Source organism: Anser anser (assembly GCF_964211835.1).
Source record: "Anser anser genome assembly, chromosome: 13".
NCBI classification, from domain to species: Eukaryota; Metazoa; Chordata; class Aves; order Anseriformes; family Anatidae; genus Anser; species Anser anser.
Window position 1 is genome coordinate 12,030,938 of NC_139734.1, and position 21,089 is coordinate 12,052,026.

At 42.1% G+C, this 21,089-nt stretch overlaps 1 protein-coding gene across 23 annotated transcripts in view; it reads left to right on the top strand.

Annotated features, from left to right (window-relative positions):
• SLITRK4 (SLIT and NTRK like family member 4) overlaps positions 1-21,089 on the top strand; it is a 242,444-nt gene that overhangs the window by 213,912 nt on the left and 7,443 nt on the right. The window contains exons 8-10 of one of the 23 annotated variants that reach the window (XR_014571878.1): positions 1,369-1,450; positions 1,538-1,696; positions 2,563-3,916. The exons of 15 other annotated variants lie outside the window; for them this stretch is intronic. Coding sequence is in view for 2 of the 8 variants with exons in the window: in XM_083797022.1 (XP_083653148.1) it covers positions 19,299-19,479 (181 nt within the window). In the remaining 6 variants the exon portion in view is untranslated. Of the gene's footprint in view, positions 1-1,368; positions 1,451-1,537; positions 2,325-2,562; positions 3,917-17,996; positions 18,648-18,872; positions 19,037-19,171; positions 19,480-19,499; positions 19,872-19,917; positions 20,662-21,089 lie in introns of those variants that run through there. 7 more of the 23 variants (XR_014571879.1, XR_014571880.1, XM_083797034.1 and 4 more) reach the window with 7 other exon arrangements.

A 21,089-nucleotide genomic window follows, 5' to 3' on the forward strand; every position in this document is an offset into this window, starting at 1 on the left:
ATAGGATACTCTATTGGTTCCTATGAAGACTAGGATGGAAAAAAAAAAAAAAGGTGGAAAATAATATAACAAGCATGTTGAGTGATTTCAAGTTTCCACAGGCAGCTGAAGTCATCTGGTCATACTCGTTCTTCTAACAGTCCTTCTATTGGATTTCTTTTAGAAGAAAAAGGAGAAAAAATAGAAAAATATCCCTTGCAACAAGCAAAAAACAGAACCCAGTATGAGTTTAGACTCCAGAAGTCAAAATTAAGGAGGAGGGATTTTTTTTTTTTTAATGAGGGATTGGAACCTCCATAAAAGCAAACTGCTATTTGTGCCTATTTTCAGACATTTCAATGTTTGATTGGTGGGATTTGGTTAAACCATATGTCAGAGCTATTCTTGAAAGAAAACTTAGCTTTTGAGTGAAAAAAAATTAAACTGCACACGTAAGCTAAAAAGTTTCCAGAGTCCAACTCTCAGTCTGTAGATGAGAAAACTGTTACTCAGCAAAATTAGACAAGTCAGGGCTTTTCTTCAGAACATAAGGGGAGCAATGCAGAGAGAGGTTAGGGTACAACTGAAGATGTTAAATGTGTGGGTTTCCTGCCTACACAGCAATCATATCAAAAAGGAATTACACCAGCATAGTTCTGAAAGTTGGTGTATACTTAGTTTATGCAAGCTCCATAACCTAGTTTATATTGATGCTGCAGTTCTCGTTGACTGGATTAATTGGTTGCACAGAGCTTTGCATGCGCACGGTAGCTCCTGCCATGCAGGTACATGTATGAGCAGATAGGGCCTCTCTGCCACTGTGGAGAGAAATCTGCTCGTTCTTTGTCAGAATTTACCTTGTATTCAGACTCAACTGTAACTCAGATAACATCAGAAGCACATAAACACAGGGTTATTTTCTCCCCAGTTCCCACTGCTCAATCCCAGTGTGAAAAATCATCCTTCTTTGTATCTATTGTGCTATATTACCACTATTTGGCAGGAGTTTGCCAAGGGTTCAAGCACCTCTTAAGAGCAGATCAAGAAAAGGAGAGAAAAAAAAAAAAAAAAGAATAAGAAAAGAAAGAATAACCCCTACCCCTAAAAACTATTGCACTTATGCTCCTGTCTCATGTCTTTGTACAGTGCTCTGATTTGAGACTTGGCAGCTCTTGCTTCAGTATCCCACACCTGTGTCTGCCCCTCCACATTACTTCTCTGCTTGCTCCTGTATCCTCCTCTTCAGCTGTAACCATCCTCTTTCCATCTGCAGAAGAATGTAATGTGTATCAGTAGTCAGTTAAATAGATACAGGAACAATTGAGAAGAAATACCTAGCTTTATTCCCCCAAAACTAAGAATACTTCTTTCTTCATTGTCTTTACACAGGCTTCTAACATCTCCCTGCTCTCCTTGTGTTTAAGCATTTGGTGTGACCTCCAAACACACAGACAACAAAAATACATTAAAGGTTAAAATAAGTACAAGAAAATTGAGAAAACTTCCATGGATATTTAGCATTGCAATGAGTGACTGTCTCCTCCGTATCATACCACAGATACTGATATAGCTCTACCATGGCTCTGCTCAAAGAAAGAAGACCCTTTTTGAACCCTGATATTTCGGGCATATTGTGCATCCTATACCTGCTCCCAGCTCTTCTCCATGGTCAAGGAAATGGATCCTTCTCTTTGATTGTTCTCTGCTCTGACCACAGGTACAAGAAAATTTGGGCCCCATCACTACTGCATTGGGGCTCTAGAAATGGTTAGCTGTGGTAGCAAGGGTACCAGGACTTGGGCATGCTCATAGGGTGCAAGATATCTGGCAATTAGCTTATACTTCTTGGCTGTGTCAGAGCTTGGAAAGACGCCTTAGTAGATGCTGCTGTCAGCAGCAGAAGGGAAGGGTCTGGATGTGCCGAGGGATGGCTGTACTTGGTGGTTCCAGAAATGGTTCTGGAACTCCCATATCAGAAACCCACCCAGCCCATCAACCCCATCCTGTGGCAGCAGCCATCAGGCCCTCATCACCAGGCTGACAATATTCAGCTAGGTCCATCCAGCCGAGCTGCTCTGCCATGGGCATGCTGCTGGGGCTCTGGGCTCAGTTCCCATCCCAGAGGGCACAGGCTATGCTGTGAATGACTCTACATGAGGTACCTTCCTCAATAAAAGTAATGTGACACTTTACCTCAGCTGTCAGCAATTATCATTCCCCATATATCACCCCTTGGGAACATCTGTTGCATAAACCCCTCTCCTCTGCACGTTGCATGCAGAACTGCCCCTGCTGTACCTGGCACCACTGCTGATCTCCATGCAATGCCTGCTCTGTAGTCATAATGGGTCACTGTACTCTGGCAAGAACAAACCCCCTTGCTTAGGACTCACCATCTTTTATGTTGTATTATGAGTGCGATATCAGTTCTATGGTGGCTGGTCTTTTGTGTTAATTGTCCCAATATTTTATTTTATTTTATACATACACACATATATATAGTAATATATTTATTTTACAATAATGTGAACGGCATTAGCTACTTTTTAACAAGGTTCTTTCTTTCCTTGTTGCAACCATTAGGTTTACATGGAGATTATCAATCAATGTGATCCATCAGAGATTGTGCTATTGCTTTAATGATGAATACCACAGAGATGCTTATAAGTTTGTCTTGTGTTGTATTTAGTTCAACTGGGGCATGATGCCACCAGGGTCTTTGAGTCATTTTATGACATTTCCTTTGCTGTGTTCCCTTTGAAGGGGCTTTTTTAATATCCTATATTTAAAAAACCTCCTAAAATATAATAAGAAATATAATAAAATTATTGTTATTAAACTGTGCATATTGCCAGTTTAATAAGCTGAAAGGTTTGTGAATGTTCAGCAACTTCTAAGTCAGCCTGTAACATTTGTGTGTTTATGTGGAAATTGTTCCCAATCAACAATGAATGTGAATGCATGCACAGCTGTGGGCAAAATGTGGATACGTAGAAATATCTACATTGACATTGAAGAAAAATGTCCACTTATTTCCTGATAAGGTGAGTTTGATACAGCTGAAATATCCAGCTATTAAAATGATGAGTATTTACTTTTTCTCTGAATAAATTAAGAATGAAGATAAACATTATTTTTCTGTATACTATGGCTGGATTCATTTCTGCCTGCTATACTTCACCTGTAGTCAGTCCTGTCTAGCACAGAATTGGCAAATAGGGTGCCATCTCGTGGACAAAGACGACCTGTACTTGCAGTAATACGGACTTGGCTTTTCTCCACTTGTTTGAGTGGAATCACTACCGGTGTACAAAAATGACCTAGTACCACAAGGTGCAGGCACTTTGATACTCCTTCCCCTCCGACACACAGGAACAACCTTACTGGGAGTGTACCAGAAAGCAGGTAGAACCCAAACATGCATTTCCCTGGAGCATATTATTTTGAATATTGCTGGGGATAATATGTAGCAGATATTAACTTGGATGGTTTCTTAGTAGGGAATGGTTTCCTGTAGTGGAAAATGTACCATTTTTATCACAGTATGTTAATTTTAATATTTTGGATGCCAGTAAAGATCAGTCACAACTTATATTTAGAGAGTCTAAATGATTAAGAACATTCCCTCAGCTTATGTTTCAATCCAGTTTTGGAATAGAGACAAAATCAGTTAATGCCTAGCTATTAATAGCCAATAACAAATTTTAACAAATTGCATGTTCTGTGCAATCTGTCCATAAATCAGTATAAATAAATAAATAAATAAAGGTGACTTGCCACACCATACCATTCAGCACACTCTATCTGTAGAATCGTACACACAAATTTCTGTTATTTCTCTGTTTACTCTGAATCTCGGCTGACTCCAATAAATAACTTTACTATAAAATAAACTCAGATCCTCTGCTTAGATTTTGTTTGTTGTTATACCATTATTAGTATTGTATTGGTTCCCTGTCAGATTACATAAAGATACAAAAACACTGCAAATCAGGTGCACACATAAAGTTGTATGCATTCCTGTTAAATTACAGTGTATGATAAAGGGTTTGTGATAGCTCTGAGTTTTCATTCTGGGTTTCTACTGCCCATAAGAAGACAAGCAACATCTGATAAAGCACAAAGCTAAAGTGGTTAGTGCCTGAACAGTCAGCATGAGATTTAGTCTAACAGAAATGTCCTGAACTAACTTGAACCAGCAAAGTGAGCTTAATGCTTTACTAAGTGGGAACAGCACTTTGCATCCTGTGACTGCAGTGTTTCTGATCTGGTACTGGAAGCTGGGAGGCTGTACTGTCAGACCATGGCCCAGGAAGAATCTTAATTTGCCATTTCACAAACACATCCTCTGGGAACTGTTTTAAGCATCACATTTGCTCATCACTCACTTCTGTCCTTTTGCACCTCTGTCAGTTTTCTGTTCTTGCGTAGTAAACCAGGCTGCTAAACATCTTGATTGCTCTGTGTGTGCCTGGGTTTCTGTGTGTGTGTGCACACATCTTTGTGTTTGTGCATGCACGCATGCACATGAATGCACACTCCAACCTGGAGTGGGGAGGGTAAGGAAATTGCTCCTTTCGAGATCTGCCAGCCCAGCAATGTTGTCTAACTGCACTCTGAGATGCCAAGTAGGCACACTGAAGTCATCTGGGCTTCTTTTGACTTAAACTGTTGTAGAGTAAGGGATGAACAGACTGGCTTGTCAGAAATAAGGGCACTGCAGTTTAGACCACTGAAATTTTCAGGTTCTTTATGAAACCTTTAACAAATTCATCTGGCTACAAAACAAAATGCAGTGTAAACAAACTAGAGTAGGTTGGCTTACTAAAATGATCCGGATGTTTTGCTCCTAATTTAGAGATGTCAAGTGAGAAATGGAAAGGTACCCATGCAGCTTGATGTTTTATGCATTTTCCATTACTTTCTCCAAAACATTCAGCTGATTTACTGAGGAATGAAGCGTTGTATTCACTCAGTCAGGCCAGCTCTTCTCTCCGCTAGTGGCAAGGGTAGCCTTGGCTGCCTGGTCCTGGGGAGTTCTGTTGCTATTCTTACAGGGAGGGTGGGATAATTTTTACGTTCTTCTCTTCCACAGTAAAGACAAGAAAACCTATTAAAAAAAAAAAATCCCTGTGCCAGGTCTCAAAGCTCTTTCAAGGGTGAATTTCTAGCTCACAACAAGCTCCTGTATGGCTGGAGGAAACTTGGTTTAGGTATGTAGAACTAGCTGACTACCACTTAAAAACCGACTTCAGTGAAGTCTGTTTTCCCCTGTTGTTTGTGGACAGCCCCCAGATGCTGCTCTGTTTGTAACTAGTTTGATAGGTGGTCCTTCACCCTCCTCCCCATGCCTCATCACCTTTCAGCTCTGGAGTCTAAACCATAATGTCTTAGTAGGAAGGTCTCTGCAATTCAAAGTAGACTAGCTGCAGGGCCACCACTCAGTGACAGCATCATGCTATTCTCCTTATTCTCCAGAGCCCAAATCTTGACTGAGGACACTCTGCAAGATCTGATCAAATTGAAGTAGATTCTTATCAGATGAAGCCACAAGAAGTTGCCAAATACTAAATATTATCTGAGGGCTGCACACTTGAAAAATATACTGTGAATAACTGTGTTCATGAATGATACATCACAAATAGGGTAAGTTGCAAAGAGTAGTTTTTCTCCCTTCTTATTATTAGGGGGAAAACTCTACTTTCATTTACATCATGTGGTGGCATGTTGTGTATTAATGTGTTAACTGAAAGCAGGATTTGGGTCAACATATAGTCTTAAATCAAACACAGAGCCCTTCAAACAGTTCCTTGCAACAGTACCAGAGAACTGTTTAGCAGGTTTCTGGTTCCTTCAGACCTATTAACAGGTGATTCTGTATGAGACAATATTAATAGTAACTTGGTGGATTTCAAAAATCAAGTGTAAAAAAAACATACGAAAGTTTGTGGGACCTCCTAGACATATGCTGTGTCTAGCTTTCCTGTTGCAGTTCTGTGAAAAGCAGTGAAGCAGACAAGATCTGTCAACAATTATTCATCAAATGCCTGATTTGTTAAATATTGCAAATAAGTTGCTTGCTGAATAATAAGAAGCCAGTTCTGGAACTTCCTTCTGTGTAATTCAAAGCTTCTCCCAATTAGATATTAATGTCTGGACTTTCAAGTATATTAAACCAAGTTCTTATTTTAATTTCATTGCTGCCTTCTTACAAGTTCCTGTATAATTAACAATGATTGCTATTTGAAAAGTTCTTCATTTTTTACCCCATGGAACAGCTTAGAAGTCATGCTAGCTATCTTAGTAGTCATTTGTTTTGATAATTGTCCTGTTTTTGGCTGGGATAGAGTTAATTTTCTTCCTAGTAGCTGGTATGATGCTGTGTTTTGGATTTAGGATGAGAATAATGCTGATGTAATTGTTGCTGAGCAGTGTTTACACTAAGCCAAAGACTTTTCAGCTTCTCATGCTGCCCTGCCAGCGAGGAGTTTGGGGTGCACAAGAACCTGGGAGGGGACAGAGCCAGGACAGTTGTCCCAGACTGGCCAAGGGGAAGACCCATACCATATGACAGCATGCTGAACAATAAAGATGGGGGAGTTGGCTGGGGGCAGGGGGTGCGATGGTGCAGGGTCTGGCAATAGTAGACAGTGTAGTAGACATTCATAGGAATTAACACACAAGTTGAAGAGACAGTAACATTTTCCAAAGCATTAAAGGCACATTTCCAAAAGAGATACTTTTAGGAGTTAAAGTCTCACCAAAGCGTTTCGGGGCAGAGGTTGTTAATGCCTTTAAATAATTTTCATATAACTACGCAGGCAGATTAGCCTGTTCTTAGACTCCGAACAAGGCTTTATGAGCTGTGATCTCTGACTTGCTCAGAGTTTGAGTCCAATGGCCTATGAGCCTTGGCCTACTGCTAAAGGTGAGAGAAACAGCCCTGCAGGAAGTGTGGATTGTCTGCTACCATAGAAAGGCCTAGGCCTAGATTCCTAAATGGGAATGTTGGCAGATTCAGTCGCATAAAATGTGACAGCTGTGTGCTCAGTTACTGACTCCAGTCTTTTCAGTGACCCAAATGCACAACTTCACTGCCAGAGATTTTCCAGGCCTCCAACTCCAGTTTCTCTGGAAGACAGGAAATGGTGGCACTAGGTTAATAACCAAATCTGGAGCAGGTCTGGAATATCTATCCTTTCCAGCTCTTTCCCTTCAGCTGGAAAAGCAAGATACTTGCAGTCACTTCAGCTGACTCCCAGTATAATTCCTCCATTTCTCAGAGGTGACAGGATAAAGTACTTGCAGATAATTCCCTTCCCCTGGACCTTAGCAGTCCAGTTTTATCTAAGAGCTTTTTTTATTTCAGATTTGCTGTTGTACATATAGTTTACCTCTTCCACCCTATAAACAAACAAACAAACAAAAAAAAAAAGTAAAGATAATGATTTAAAGTGGAGCTAGGAGGTGGGTGGGAAATGGGTTGCCAATGTTAAGTACCTCTTGACATCAAGAGGAGCTTAAGTCACCGTAAGGTACAATCTTGGGCCATGAATCTATGTTGATTGATCCTGCACCCCAATGGGGGGCAAACCCTGCTATCTGAAAGCATAGGTAGAGCTTTTGTTTTCTCAGAACTAAGAGTGCAGGTTAGGTTCTTCTCCTGTGGCATTCAAGTATCAGGTTAAGGAATGAGGTAGCAGATGCAAAACTGGAGCAGTTCTGCCTATACCAGGAGCAAAACATTATTGCTCTCGCCATCACCTCCTACCCACCTGGGTGCCTTGCACATGGGCTATGTATCATGCACGTGCCAGCTCCATACGCTGACAATGCCTCAGCACATCCACTTGCAGTCTGCTTCTTACTTAATTTAGGTCATGGGGAGAGTCTCAGGGCCACCCCGGTGTGGTGATATGCAGATACCCACTGTGTTTTTGACACAAATGCAATCCCCCAGGGCATTTTTCCAGACTGCTAGAATGCTATCTCACAGATACAAGGGAAGGCTATTTTCTGTAGTGTGAAAAACTTATTTTTAAGGAGCCTTTAAATGAACAGTAACTCACCAAAGAAATCGCTGCTTGCCCTTTCTCAAAACCTGTTTTTTCTACTGTTCATTGCAATGAAAATAATGATTTCAAAGGATGTAACACTTGCCTTTGTATATATTAATATGGGTTTCCTCTGTGTGTCCAAATATATTTTTGGCAGCTTCACTAGGGCTCTGTAATTGTCTTTGATTAACCTATACGTAATCATAGGAAGCTGCAAGAATGTAATGATGAGAATTTTACTTAACAAATGGTCTTATCAAGTGTTGGTCTGTGTATCTGTGTTTGCTGCTCCACTCTTCAGAAAAGCAGGCTGGAGAGAATACAAGAGAGTTGTTGAAATGAAATCTAAGAAATGTGAGCTCAAAGTACTTCAGAGAGATGCAGTGAACCATAATGTTCTTCAAACCACAGGCCATACTCTCTCACTGCACATGTGTTTGTATGTTTCTGATTTACAAATTGTTTGGAAAAAGAGAGGATTAAAGTCCCTGTTATTTGTCACTTGAAACCTTCAAAGTAGTTCACAAAGAAAAGTGATGTGATTTTCTAGTCAGACAGACCAGCATAAAGGCAGATGTGTGCAGCCCTGCTGAGGAAACTGTGGCTTGAACAAAGAATTAATAGTAGGGAATTTGAGAACTGAAATCCTTGATCAGATTATACCACCATGCCCAATGTTTATCTTCCCTTCCCTCCCCCCCAAAAAAAGCAATTAAGACAAGAAAACACATACCTAATTCTCATAAATTTTAATGAAATTACACACCTGAATAAGAGTTAGGTGACTTAGGTGACTAGAGACACTTGCAGATCAGAATCTGTTCCAAAGCCTATTGCATCAAGAGTTTTCTTACACCTCGTTTTAAAAAATGGGCTCAAGCCCTATTCCTTACATTCTCGTCTGAGACTCAGTAATAAGGAGTTAAAAACAGAGAACTGTATTGATTTATAAAATGTGCTGTAAAGTACATTATCAGCTGAGATGAATATCATAGTTTGTAATATTTATTGTCAGAGAAAATGAAAATGTTTTCTAAATTTTAAATTTCAGCTATAAACCTTGGTCAAGTTTCAAATGTTAATGATTTCGGGTGAATTCCATGCTAAACTGTCTGTGTGTTTTCTGATTTGTTTTGCTTCCTTGTTCCAATTTATGTTTGTCCATTTTCTTCCTGAATTCTTTTCAGATGCAGAAAGTTTGTAAAATGTACAAAGCCAACATACATGTTAGCTCTGTACTTCTTTCATTTGGGAAAGGAGCTCAGAACCTAATGACACTCTTTATGAAAGAACTGTATAGTGATGCCACCACAATGTAAGAGTCCCAGGATAAATGTTCTGGAGTAGGTTTCCCCACTCTGTTCTCCTGTACTTTCTGTCTGACATCTCTACCTCAGGGATGCCAGCTCTGCTTAGTATTAAGTATTGCTGAAAATTAGTTTTTATTGAAAATATTTCCTTTTAATATACCTATTTAATTACAGTATAACTCATCAGGGAAATACAATAAAATGATTAAATGTTGGGTAGGGATTTTTCATATGATAGAGATATCACATCATCTGAAAGAAATCCAAAGGTGATTGTTGACAGAACAAAGGCCATAAAATTCAGCTCTTAGGCTCTATGATGCATTTGGGAAATATTGATTCTCAACTACCATGGTTTTGGTAGACTAAAAAATGTCTACATTCTAACAACCATTCAGTAAATCTCTGGAATTGAGATAGTCTTCTTCCATGATTTAGAAAACAAATACATGAATAAAAACAAGATAAGATGTTAGTGAGATATTAGGCCTGAACTAAACAGAACAATAATGCAGGATAGATAACTACTTCCAAAAATTGGATAACAGTCTGACTGAGCATTCTGAGTTTATTTGACTTCATTGTTTTGTACTCTGGCTCCTAAATTGCACTTTTTAATGCCCTGTTAGATGTGGGTGCAGGTAGAGAAATGTTATTAAATGCTGGTCTCAAAAAATCAGATGCCAAGTTGAAACTTAAAGGATGGCTTCACCCCCATTCACCAGTGACCTCAGCTGAAACTTGGACCATTGTATGCATGTATCCATATTGACCTACCAACCATCAGATTTTGACCATATTGACCTACCTACCATCAGATTTAAAGGTCCAAAGAGATAAAGATTCAGACCTTTTCAGAATGTTTTATGATGTTGTGCACCTGTCAGAACTAACAAGCTGAGACTTGAGGATGTAAGCAATACTTGAACAGCATTTTATGCTATTAGTTTACTGATTTATATACTTACAGTATGAGCAAATCCTGATTTGCATAGGAAATGGAAGTTTATTTTCAAACAGTCGTTACACCGTGGATCTTTTAACTAAAATAGGAAAACATCAGAAACACTCATTTTAAACAAAACTAAATGTGACTTCATTGGCTTCAGTGAAAGATGCATTACACCTTGACTTTGTCCAAAAATTACTTCAAGGACCCCCATGAAAGCTACAGTTACTAATGGGAATGCTGACAAGGGAAATTATAATCTAGTGATATCCATTGCAACGTCAATGAAAGCTTCTTTCAGTAAATACAGGAATGACAACAATCTTGGGATAGAGAAAATGACACAAAATAGGGTAAGAAAAAGGCATGAAGTCAAGACAGTATGTATTCAGAACAAACTGAACAGGGGGAAAATTAGATGTCTTAGATCTCTTGGCATCTGTAAACATCAAGAAGACATCACATTTCAGCTAATCTTAAGGCAAAGCAGCCATATAAAGTAATCTACAGGCTTTCTAAAGTAAACCTACAGGCTTTCTTGGTCTTCTAAAGCATGGAAGATAATAGAAAGTAATCCTCTTCCTTTTTTGTTCAAAAATGACTTTAAAGTAGGGAGGGCTTTTTTTCCCCTTCTCACTCTGTAGAATCTATTTTAAATGACCTATTTAAATGTTCTGCAATTATCGTGCTTTTGTATATTTTCCATTCAGAGTGAACAGAAAGGGAATCCCTTGAAGTTATGATATTTTAACCAACCAAAGAATAATCTTTTTTTTTTCTTTTTTTTTTCTGTCTGAATTCTTCATACAAGGTGTCTTAAAATGGATAAGATAGGTTCATTACTGTTGTCATAATTGTCAGCTTCTGTCAGCTCCATTAGTGGATAAAGGTCTCTCTGAATATTACTCATACACTCCTAGCCAACCTCCTAAATTCTGTACACGCTTCTTAAAACTTTCTCCTCTGCTGCTCTTTCCAGCCACTCATGTCTGTTCTTCAGTTGTTTTATGTGATCCCTGCTAGGGTCTCCTTGTTATGATACGTCAGGTTTTTTTCTTCTTAATCCTTCTGCAATGCTTCTTACTTATTTTATGGATGTGCTAACACATTCTATCATTTGTTTCATTAAATGCATCTCCCCTTATGTTCAGAGCTTGCTGGCTTCCAATTTGTCTGGCAGGTTATAACTTCACATCTTGGAAAAGACCTGAAATGTTGTATGTCAGAAGAGCATTCAGGTCACAGATCTTGAGATTAAGCAGAGACATTGTATTTGATTTCTTTGCTTATACAGAATGTGTCTACAGGCATATCCTCCTCTCATCATAAGAGGATTCAAATAAGGTTAGAATTCTCCTTTATACTGTGATGTTTCCATCATGCAGGCATTGATTTAGACTTTTCACATAAATCTCTCTTGATTCTTTCACTATTTTGTTAATATGCATAAATGTTTCTTCTGAAAATTAGATTTCATGGACGTGGGGAGAAAGGGTATCTTCCCTTTTTAAATGTTAAAGGGCCCAAGGGTGAGAAAATCTGGACCTTGTTCTAGTGGAACAAACTCTTCTAGAGTTTACTTTCCTTCTTTTATTTTTTATATAAACTTTGATTAAAATTGAATTCCCCTGGATTTATATGACTGTGAAGTTGCAAATGACATTGTAAAAATGATATAATGTGTTGTTGCTAGTATTCAGTTCAGTTCATCCTCCCCTCATATCTCCTCCCATGTCCCTCCCACCTTGTAATTGGCTGGGCAGCCGCACCAGCTTTGACACCTACTGGAGCTCATTATAAACCAATCCCATTCCCTTATCTGGCTGAAAACTAACATAACCAGAATAAGGAAAAAAGAAAAATATTTTGAGGTTAGTGAGCTGGTTCAAGGAGTGTCTAGTAAGTGCCAGAGATGGCACAAGAGAAGACTATGACTAGCCCCTTTGGCTGGTAGCAGGGACGTGAAAAGGAGGAATAGTGAGGACAGACTGTGATATCTTCCTTCTTTCATGAAACTGCCCTGTAAATATAAACATGAATGGAGCTTGACCTTTCCTACTGACACACCTACTTTCCTGTCATTGTTTTCTAAACACCCGTGTCACTTTTATCTGTAGATGCCAGACATACCATGTTGTCAAAAGCTAGGACACCCTTAGCAGTGCCATGACTACACGGTTTATGTCATATCATCAGAATTCTCTTTCTTTTGAAGTAGTTTGTAAGCTGTAGGGAATTAAAAAATGAAATAAAATAAAAAATTATTTGAAAGTCTTCACTGCCCCAAGTAATGACTTTACTCACCTCAAAACCTACCTTTAATTTTTTACAGATATTTCTGTGTTTTTCCATCTTCTTTTTGATTGTTCAGCTTCCTTTCCCTGGTGCATCTATCCACTGGAGAACACAGCAGAGCTGTCTCTACATATTGCTGTGCTTAAACCTTTGTTAAGATTTCATTTTACCTGGTTTTGGAACTTTCTGAGTTGGTTGTTTAGGCCTTGGCGAGAGCTATGTGAAGCAGCCAGCTAATGAGAAGACCCCTTCCACCCAGGCAGGACTGACATTCTTAAAGAAGATGAGACATCCATATAAATCTGGTTTCTTCCTTGAACATTCTGATTTGACATCAAAATATTCGTTGTTCAAAGCAAACATCTCTTCTTTGATTACTTTTTCAGCATTTGTTCCCTGAAGCCTGTTTATATCAGATAAACACTGGTCTATAATTACGTTTAAGAACATGTCACTACTCAGTTAATGAAGTAGCTGCAATTTCTGCTCTCTTGAAAGACCGTGGTCCAACCTTCCTTTGTGAAAGGCTACAGGTAATAGGAAAGCTAGGGTATGCCTTCTTTTTTAAAAACAATAATAGAAAGTCTGTCAGCTTATGAGCCTTTAGGCTTCATGGAGGTCTTCACTGAAATTAATAGGACATGTAAACTTAGAGGAAATTAGGGCAGCTGCAAAAGAAAGCCCAGAAGCAAAAGAAGATTAAAGTAGAGCAACAAGCAAACTCATGCAATATCTTAATTTTGGTTTAGATATTTCCTCCCTCATGTAAGTTGTTCCCTAAACCAAGCACCAAATGTAATGCACCTGGCTTCTTCTGTAGATGTCTATTCATTCTGCCACAATTATCTTTCAGCTGATGAGCAAAGGAATGGCAGTACTTGGGAAGTGGCCCTCCCAGTGTACCAAGAGACACAGTAGTTAGCTAACAAGTTGCTCTGCACTCATTCCCTGTTCCATAATGCCACAGCTTGAGGCTCTTCATCCAAGAGCCAGAACCAGCTTAAGCTTTAATGAAAGCAAGGTGTGGGGTTTTTTCACTCTTAGACTGGATGAAAATTACTTTATTCTCTTTTGTCATATAGCTTTATTCTTGAACTGTCTAAGAAATAAATTAAGAGACTTTTCTGCTTCCAGGTAGCTTGATAAGAGGGTTATACCTTCCATCTTCATCCATGTAAGAAGTTTATTTCTGGAATTCTGGAAGGTGATAAAGGTTAGTCTCACATGTGAGAAAAACTTGGGGCAGTGAGAATTTATATTATTCTAAATAAGTTGTTCACATTCTGTTAATGTCATGTGACCTCAACCTATCAAACCTGACCACGTTGAAGCCTAACAACTATGGCATTCATACCATGAAAGAGAGCTACAACTGCTTCATTGTAGTAGACAAGATAAGTTATTAGAAGCAACAAAAGAAACAAGCCTTGTCACGTGATAATTTTTTCTCCTTCATAGAGTACCTCTTTCTGTCCTCCATCATTTCCAACCATGGTCAAATTTTCTTAAACTTGGTATTCCTCTGCAATACATGGCCATCGTTGTACTATTTTCATAGGCCATTCACTCAGGGAGGATATAGTATTATTTCCTAATTCAGAAATATTTAATAATATCAGAGTTTTCTGGCATGGAAACCTTATTGTAAATATATGCCTTTTCCTAAGAAATCAGTTTACTGAGCTGCTTGCACAAGAGTGTTGGGCAGGATAACAGCAGTTGCTTCTAGGTTTCACATTTGACCTTAGATCATGCAGTCTTACTTAGCAATATTTCAGATAAGTTCTGCATCCATTAGTTGTTTTTGTTTGTTTGGTTGGTTGTTGTTGTTGTTGTTGTTTTTCTTTGTCTTCTGATTTCACACTCTTCATTGTCTCAGGGGACAGCAGGATAGGCCAAGCTTGGGTTGAGCTTCTAACAGTGAGCTAGAGATTAAACAATCTCTGGGTAAATGAGCATAGAGAAAGAAAATAAGTAAACATGTACTGATGGCACTGCACTGGCATATTGCAATTTAATGAATTTAAATGCCTACCCACTGTGCCCTGACCATTATATCGGGCAAGGGTACTGTTATGGGGCTGCACATCCCTCCAGGCTGAGTTTACAAAGTCAGCAGACCCAGTACCAGCAGCATGCCTACTTTATCAAACTTCAAAAAGAAATCGACTCATTGCAAATTACTAGGAAAAAATGGAATGAAAAACCCCTACCAACCCTTGTTGAAGGGGTGCATACATGTCAGTGTTTTCTTGGGTGATGCTTTCCTGGAGCAGGTGATAGGTTATTTGTTGCACATTGAAGAGGGCTCCTAGATAAAATGGAGTAAGTTAGGTAGAAATAATATGAAGCCATGCAGAGACGTGTATTTGACAGCATTTCTTCCACCTTATTTAGCACAGTACTCTTTCACAGTGGTTCTGCCTTCAGTGTATTGCAGACTCACACTGTTTCCTATCACACTGTACCTTTAAAAGGATGCACATGCAGAGACTCACTCCAGTACATACAGAGTTTTCAAGGATGCTCTCCCTCCCCCTCTTCCGACAGACAGTCTGGCTAAATACACAGAAGACGAGGACAATGAGTAGAGTTATTGCCTTTTTTTTTCTCCTCAAAAGGCTATGTCCTATCAGTTGAAGCCCTATTATAAGATGCTTCTCTGTAGTCATTGTTGTATTTTGCTGCGTTGGTTGTTGTTTGCTGAGTATGGCAGTTGTTACTGATTTATTTGTGAGCAGAAACATGCTGTAGACTTGTTAAACAGAAATTGTTTAACCATGGAAACGCCAGAAGCAGACAAAGCCCACATGAGCCTTTACTTTCTTATTCAAAGAATTGTTAACCAGCTTCCCATGTGTTCAAATGAAACAGTTTCTTTACTACCTGGGCCCTGTGCAAAGTATCACAACATTAACTGATGGTCTGTCTTTATCATTCTTTTTGAGAAGGAAGGCATAATGTGTGGTGTTAACATAATAATTATAAATTAGAGCCCAATTCAAAGTAATTCCCAGTAATTTGTGGTGACTTTTACGAGAGTTTCAACTTCTGGCATGAACCTTTTCAAAGAGAGCAACCCAAACAGATCTGTGTGCACACTGCTTCTCTCCCAGGTGTGATTTTGGCAGCAGGGTACACCAGGCTTGCTCACAGCTGGCCAGCACATAAGTCAGTTCATGAGCAGGCGTGCTCCCCAGCTGGTCATGGTAATTGCAATTTCTAGTCTTTGTCTTCAGATTTCAACAACCACAGGTGTGTGGGCAATCAGTATCTCTTGTTAGTTCAAACTAGAGGGGACTAACCCATTTTTAATTTTCAGGATTAAAACAGACAAACTGGGGAGAGAGCAGAGACATGTAATTCAGTACCTGGGGAAAAATCATTTAGGATGCCCTTGCAGCCATAAGCAGGACATAAGCATATACAGGACATAAGCAATTGTGTTAAACAACCCCACACGTGTACAAATGCAGCCTCAGTTCAGATAATGTATCTTCATACAGTTAGCCTCAGCCCATCGGTCCAGGCTATCCAGGTCCTCCTGCAGATCCTTCCTACCCTCGAGCAGATTGACACATGCACCTAACTTGATGTCGTCTGCAAACTTAAAATGTACAGGTAAATCTCCCCAGAATGCTTAGGATTTTTAGCTCCCATTTCCTATCAGTTCATTTTTCATAAAATTACTGTGGATGAAATAAAAAAGTAATTCATTGAAAAGTACTTCCCTTAACTTAAGGTGAAGTCCTATGTTCATGTGTGCTGAGCAGCTTAAGGAAAATGCTTTCCAAAGTTTTGGGCTGTGGGCAGGGGATTCAGCATCTTAATTGGCCTCTGCATTTTGATGATTCTGTTGCTGAAGATTTTTCTCCTGACAGACCTCAAATGCAGTTTTAGTTTCAAGTTCTTGCAACAGCCCAGAAGTAACTTGGGAGAAGTAGGTGACCAAGCATGTCTGTGTATTTAGAACGAAAATGTTGTATAGAAGCTCCCACAGAAATGTGAAAGGCAACAAAATATAAATAAGTTTATATATAATTTCTGAGTAGATTACATGATGAATTTCAGTAGCCAAAAGTAAAAATTACCTTGCTCTGCCATGAACTTCTCTTAGATGCAGTAATGACGTGATTGATAAGCTAACTGTACTATTACCAAATGCCCCTCGTGCATGTCTCCTTCAGTGGGGAGTAGTGTATCTCACCTTTCCACTTTTTCCTCAGATATGTCTCTTTGCAAAATATCGTGTTACTAATCTATCTGCTTGATAGTTTTTGCTCTCCTTTTGCTAAACTGAAGGAAAATACATGTTCCTGGGGCAAACAACAGACAGGCCAGAGAAACAAATATCAAGAGGAATAAATGAGGTTCCATCACAACTAGACATTTAAGAAAAGGTGAGAGATGTCAATAACAGGCATGGTGTGTAGCCTGAAGTAATTTTGGAAACTTCGGGGAACCAGACCAGATAGTCTGACTTGCCCTTTATGTCTCTTCTGTCTTCCAGTTACTATCTACCACCAGGCTACCTATAAAATTTCTACTGTTGATGACAGAAGTTTAATCTAGATCTCAAAGAAGGGGGTACAACCAAGTGATTCTAGGATGTAACCCCTTAAACTGAATTATTCCTTAAGCATGCTGTCATCTTGGATCACAATCTTGACTTCAAGCTCATGCTTATATTATACTTTATCCTCAGTTTGGTTTAGTTTGTTGTCCTGATGTATCAGCCTAAATCTTAGTGAGTTTGACATGTTGTGGGTTAGGACAAGTGGCTTAGAACCACTTAAATAAGATTTGGAGGCGGAGTTATTTTTCATGACTGCAAATTAGAAAAAAAAACAGCATACTAAAATCTGAACAATTAAATTGTGTTGCATAACTAAGTTTCATTGTCAGATAAGTTCTACAGCATCATGAACATATGTCATTGTCAATAGCCACTTGTAATACAAACATCAAGAATTATTTAGTTACAGAGCAATTTCAGTTCTCTTCAATGCTTCTTCATTTCACAGTTTACTTGGTCAAAATATGATCTTTTGTTATGCTCCTTGGTTGACTTTTGATTCAGTCTCTAAGCAAGGAATGGTGGTGGGAGTAGGGATCTGTCTTTGATATCATCTTTATGGTGTTTCACCTACTAGACAAGCAAGGAAGTTTTTAACATCCAGCTTAATATAGCTGGTTAAACAAAACTGGCACCTTCATCTTTACACCTGCATTTTTGTGCCTGTTAAAATAAACTTATAAGCCAGATATTTTCCTAAATTAATTTTATTATAAACCTATGTTCTCTATTCTGGAAGTTTATTTAAATAAAGCAATAGAGAAACTAATTTGCTTAAACTATAAGCAAATCCTTCTAAACCGGGCCCTTTATATACATGCATTCCCTTTTATGTGAATAGTACTTTGTTAACAATTCAATAATTAAGGGAGTTTACATTTTAAAGACTTCAGGTTTTAATTGGCTGAATATTGATCATAGATCACTTTCAGTTCTGTTATGATATGCAAATTATTGATGTCTCAGCTGCATTTGTTTTCAGGTATCAGTCTATCCGCATAATGCAAAATAACATTCTGCAATTATTTCAATTAGATGCAGACAGCTTTCAGAGCAAGCTATTTATTTCATATCTGTAAATGAAGAAAGCAGTTGCTGTTTTCCATTTCCTGATGTTTACTACCCCGAACTACCACTGGTATGGGTGCAATACATGACCAGTTCTCTATGTGAAATTACGTTAGCGTTCACAGTAAAGGACAAACAGTTGAACTCCTCTTGCAAGATTTCATTTGGTTAACCGACTCTTCTGACTGGGAAGGAGATGTCACCTTGTTTGGGGGTATTCGTTACCTTTTAAACTCGTATTATGAAATGGAGAGTAAATAGGAGTTCTCAATTAGCAGCATCTGTTTTGCACAAGTGCGTAACATTGGAGGATTTTTTTTTCACCAGACTGCAGCTCTTACCTAAGCAGAGGAGGAATTTCACCTAACCACAAAGAATAAGATGCACAAATAGCCGCGTTGTCTTAAGAACGGGTCGGTTACATCTCCTCACAGCGATTTTGTTCCATAATTGCGATTCACATTGAATGCAGCAAATGCTACCGTCCTGCCCACTCAGTTTCCACCTCTACTTTTGTTTCAAGGCGGGGGAGGGGGGACTTGTCAGAAAACCCGGGAGGGGGGGGGGGGGGTCCTTTCTTTCCTCTCCTTCCCCCTCTCTGCTTTTCCCAGCACCGCGGTGCTGGGCGGCCGGGGGCGGGCTGGCCCCGTCCCGGCTGTGCCGCGGGCTGCACTTGTGGCTGCGGCCGCCCATGGCAGCGGCAGCGGGGCCGCGCCGCTCTCACCGCCCCGGGGGGCGCCGCCTGCCCCGCCGCAGCCGCCCGAGCTCCCCGGGGGCGCAGCCCGGCATCTCTCCGGGAAAGGTAACGGCGTGTGCGGGAGAGGCTTCGGAGGCTGCGATGTGCTGGGCTTGCCTCCCCGGAGCGGCGTCTCCTTCTCTCTCCGAGCGTGTGTGCGTGTGTGTGTGTGTGCGTGCGAGGCGAAGGGGAGGGGGCTCTCTCTGCGTGCAAGGGGTGGGCGAGAGCAGTGCGATGGGAGCGGGCGCCCGTGTGCAGAGGGATCCTCTCCCCGCATGTGTGCGGAGGACCGCGGCGGCGGGGCACGGCTCGGTGGGGCGCTTGCTGCATGCGGCGGAGCTCGCCGGGCTACCGCAGCGCCGGGCAGCGCCTCCGCTCCGCACCCGGCGCCGCCGGGGGGTGCTGGCCCTGGCCCCGGGGGAGGGGGGCTCCGCGGAGCTGCCGGCGGGGAGACCTCGAGGGGAGAGCAGCGGAGCGCGGCGGGGCCGCGGCGACCCCCGGCCGCCGAGGTAGGGAGGGTGCCGAGCCGGCCGCCGAGCATCCCCCCCAGTTCCCGGGGGCGGCCGGCCGCCCCGCCGGGCGTGCGAGTGCGGGCGGGGAGGGGGCCGCTGCGTTTGCGGTGGCGTTTTAATTGCTCGGAATTATTCCGAAGGTTTTGATGTTACTACTGTAATGATTATTGCTGTTTTAAAAGGGGGAGGGGGGTGCAAAGCCGAGGAGACGGTGGCTTCCTGCCGGAGCCCTCTCCATCGCGCTCGCCTCTCCCCGGCAGCCTCCCGGAGCCCCGGCGGGGCTGCATGAGCCGCTGGAGGTGCGGGAGGGACGGGAGGGCAGGATGCTCCCAGCGGGGCTGGGGGAGAGGGCGTGAGGATGAATGCGCTGCGGGCTGGACTTTGCAAAGGTGCGGGAAGAGGCGGAGGAGGTGGTGGTGGGGGGGGGGGGGGGGACACGGCTGTACCTTGTTGCGGAGGGGTGGAAGGGATGCCGGGCTGCATCGCCGCGCTGTGCCCGCTCCCAGCCGCCGGGTGTGCGCGGAGCGTGTGCGCCCGCGCCCCGCCTGCTTTCCCTCGCCGGGAGGCAGAGGGCGACGGGGTGCCCACGGCACAGGGGAGCCGACACCAGGCAAGCCGGCTCCGGCCACCGTGTTGCGGCAAAAAATTGCGGTAGTGCCTGCGCTCCTGGCCGGGCTCGCCGCCCCGCCGCCAGAGCCGCGCCGCGTCCCCGCTCGGCACCGGCCGGGGCCCCGGGGCTGAGGAAGAGGAGGGGACCCGAGCGTGGGCGAGGCAGGGATACGGGGGGGGGAGCTGGGGCAGGGGGCGCGGGGCTGCCCCCGGCTCTCTCGCCGCGGTCAGGGCCGGCAGCCCGCGGTGATCAGCAGCTGCTGCTCTGCACCCTCTGCTCCCTCTGGCCCCTCTCCGGGCCCTCCCTGACCCTTTCAGCCATCCCTTTCCCTCTCCCTTCCTTGCTCCCTCCGCTTTCCCCCTCCCTCTTGTCCTTCTGTCCTCCCTTCCTTCCTCCCTTGTCCCTCCTCTGCCCTCCCTCCAAGGCCCCCCGGCGCATCCTCTCCTCCCTGCGGCTCCCTCCAGCCCGATTCTCCTCCCTCCAGCTGGCTCCTGCTTTTTCCACTTCCATCCTGGCTCCCTCCTTTCAACTTGGTGGCTTCCCACAGTGGGAAATCAGAGGGACAACAAGTTGGGAAATGGGGCAATGGGAAAGCTGGGGGCGGGGGCGGGGGCGGCAGGAGCAATGCATCGATTATTGACTGATTTTTTTAAAAGGGGGACGGGGGGGGAAATCTAGCTTCTAACTCAAAGGAAATGCTGTGGCTCCAGTTCTGCGTGAAAAATGGCAGCTCAGCTGGCCTGGCTATATGTGAAGGGTTCTTGAAAGCCACCGCTGTATCAGTGCAGGGATCAGAGCAAATTACATAAGTTTTTACAAAAAAAAAAAAAAAAGTTCCTCTCAGGCAGGTTTCAGTTGTGTCAAACTGGCGAACTGTGGCTGAATACCCTGCAAGTCAGGGTATTGCTATTCCGGGGGATGGGGCTGTATGCCTGTGCATGCTTCTTCCATATCTGTGTGCTTCCATTGGTCACCCGGAGCTGATCTTCTCATTCTG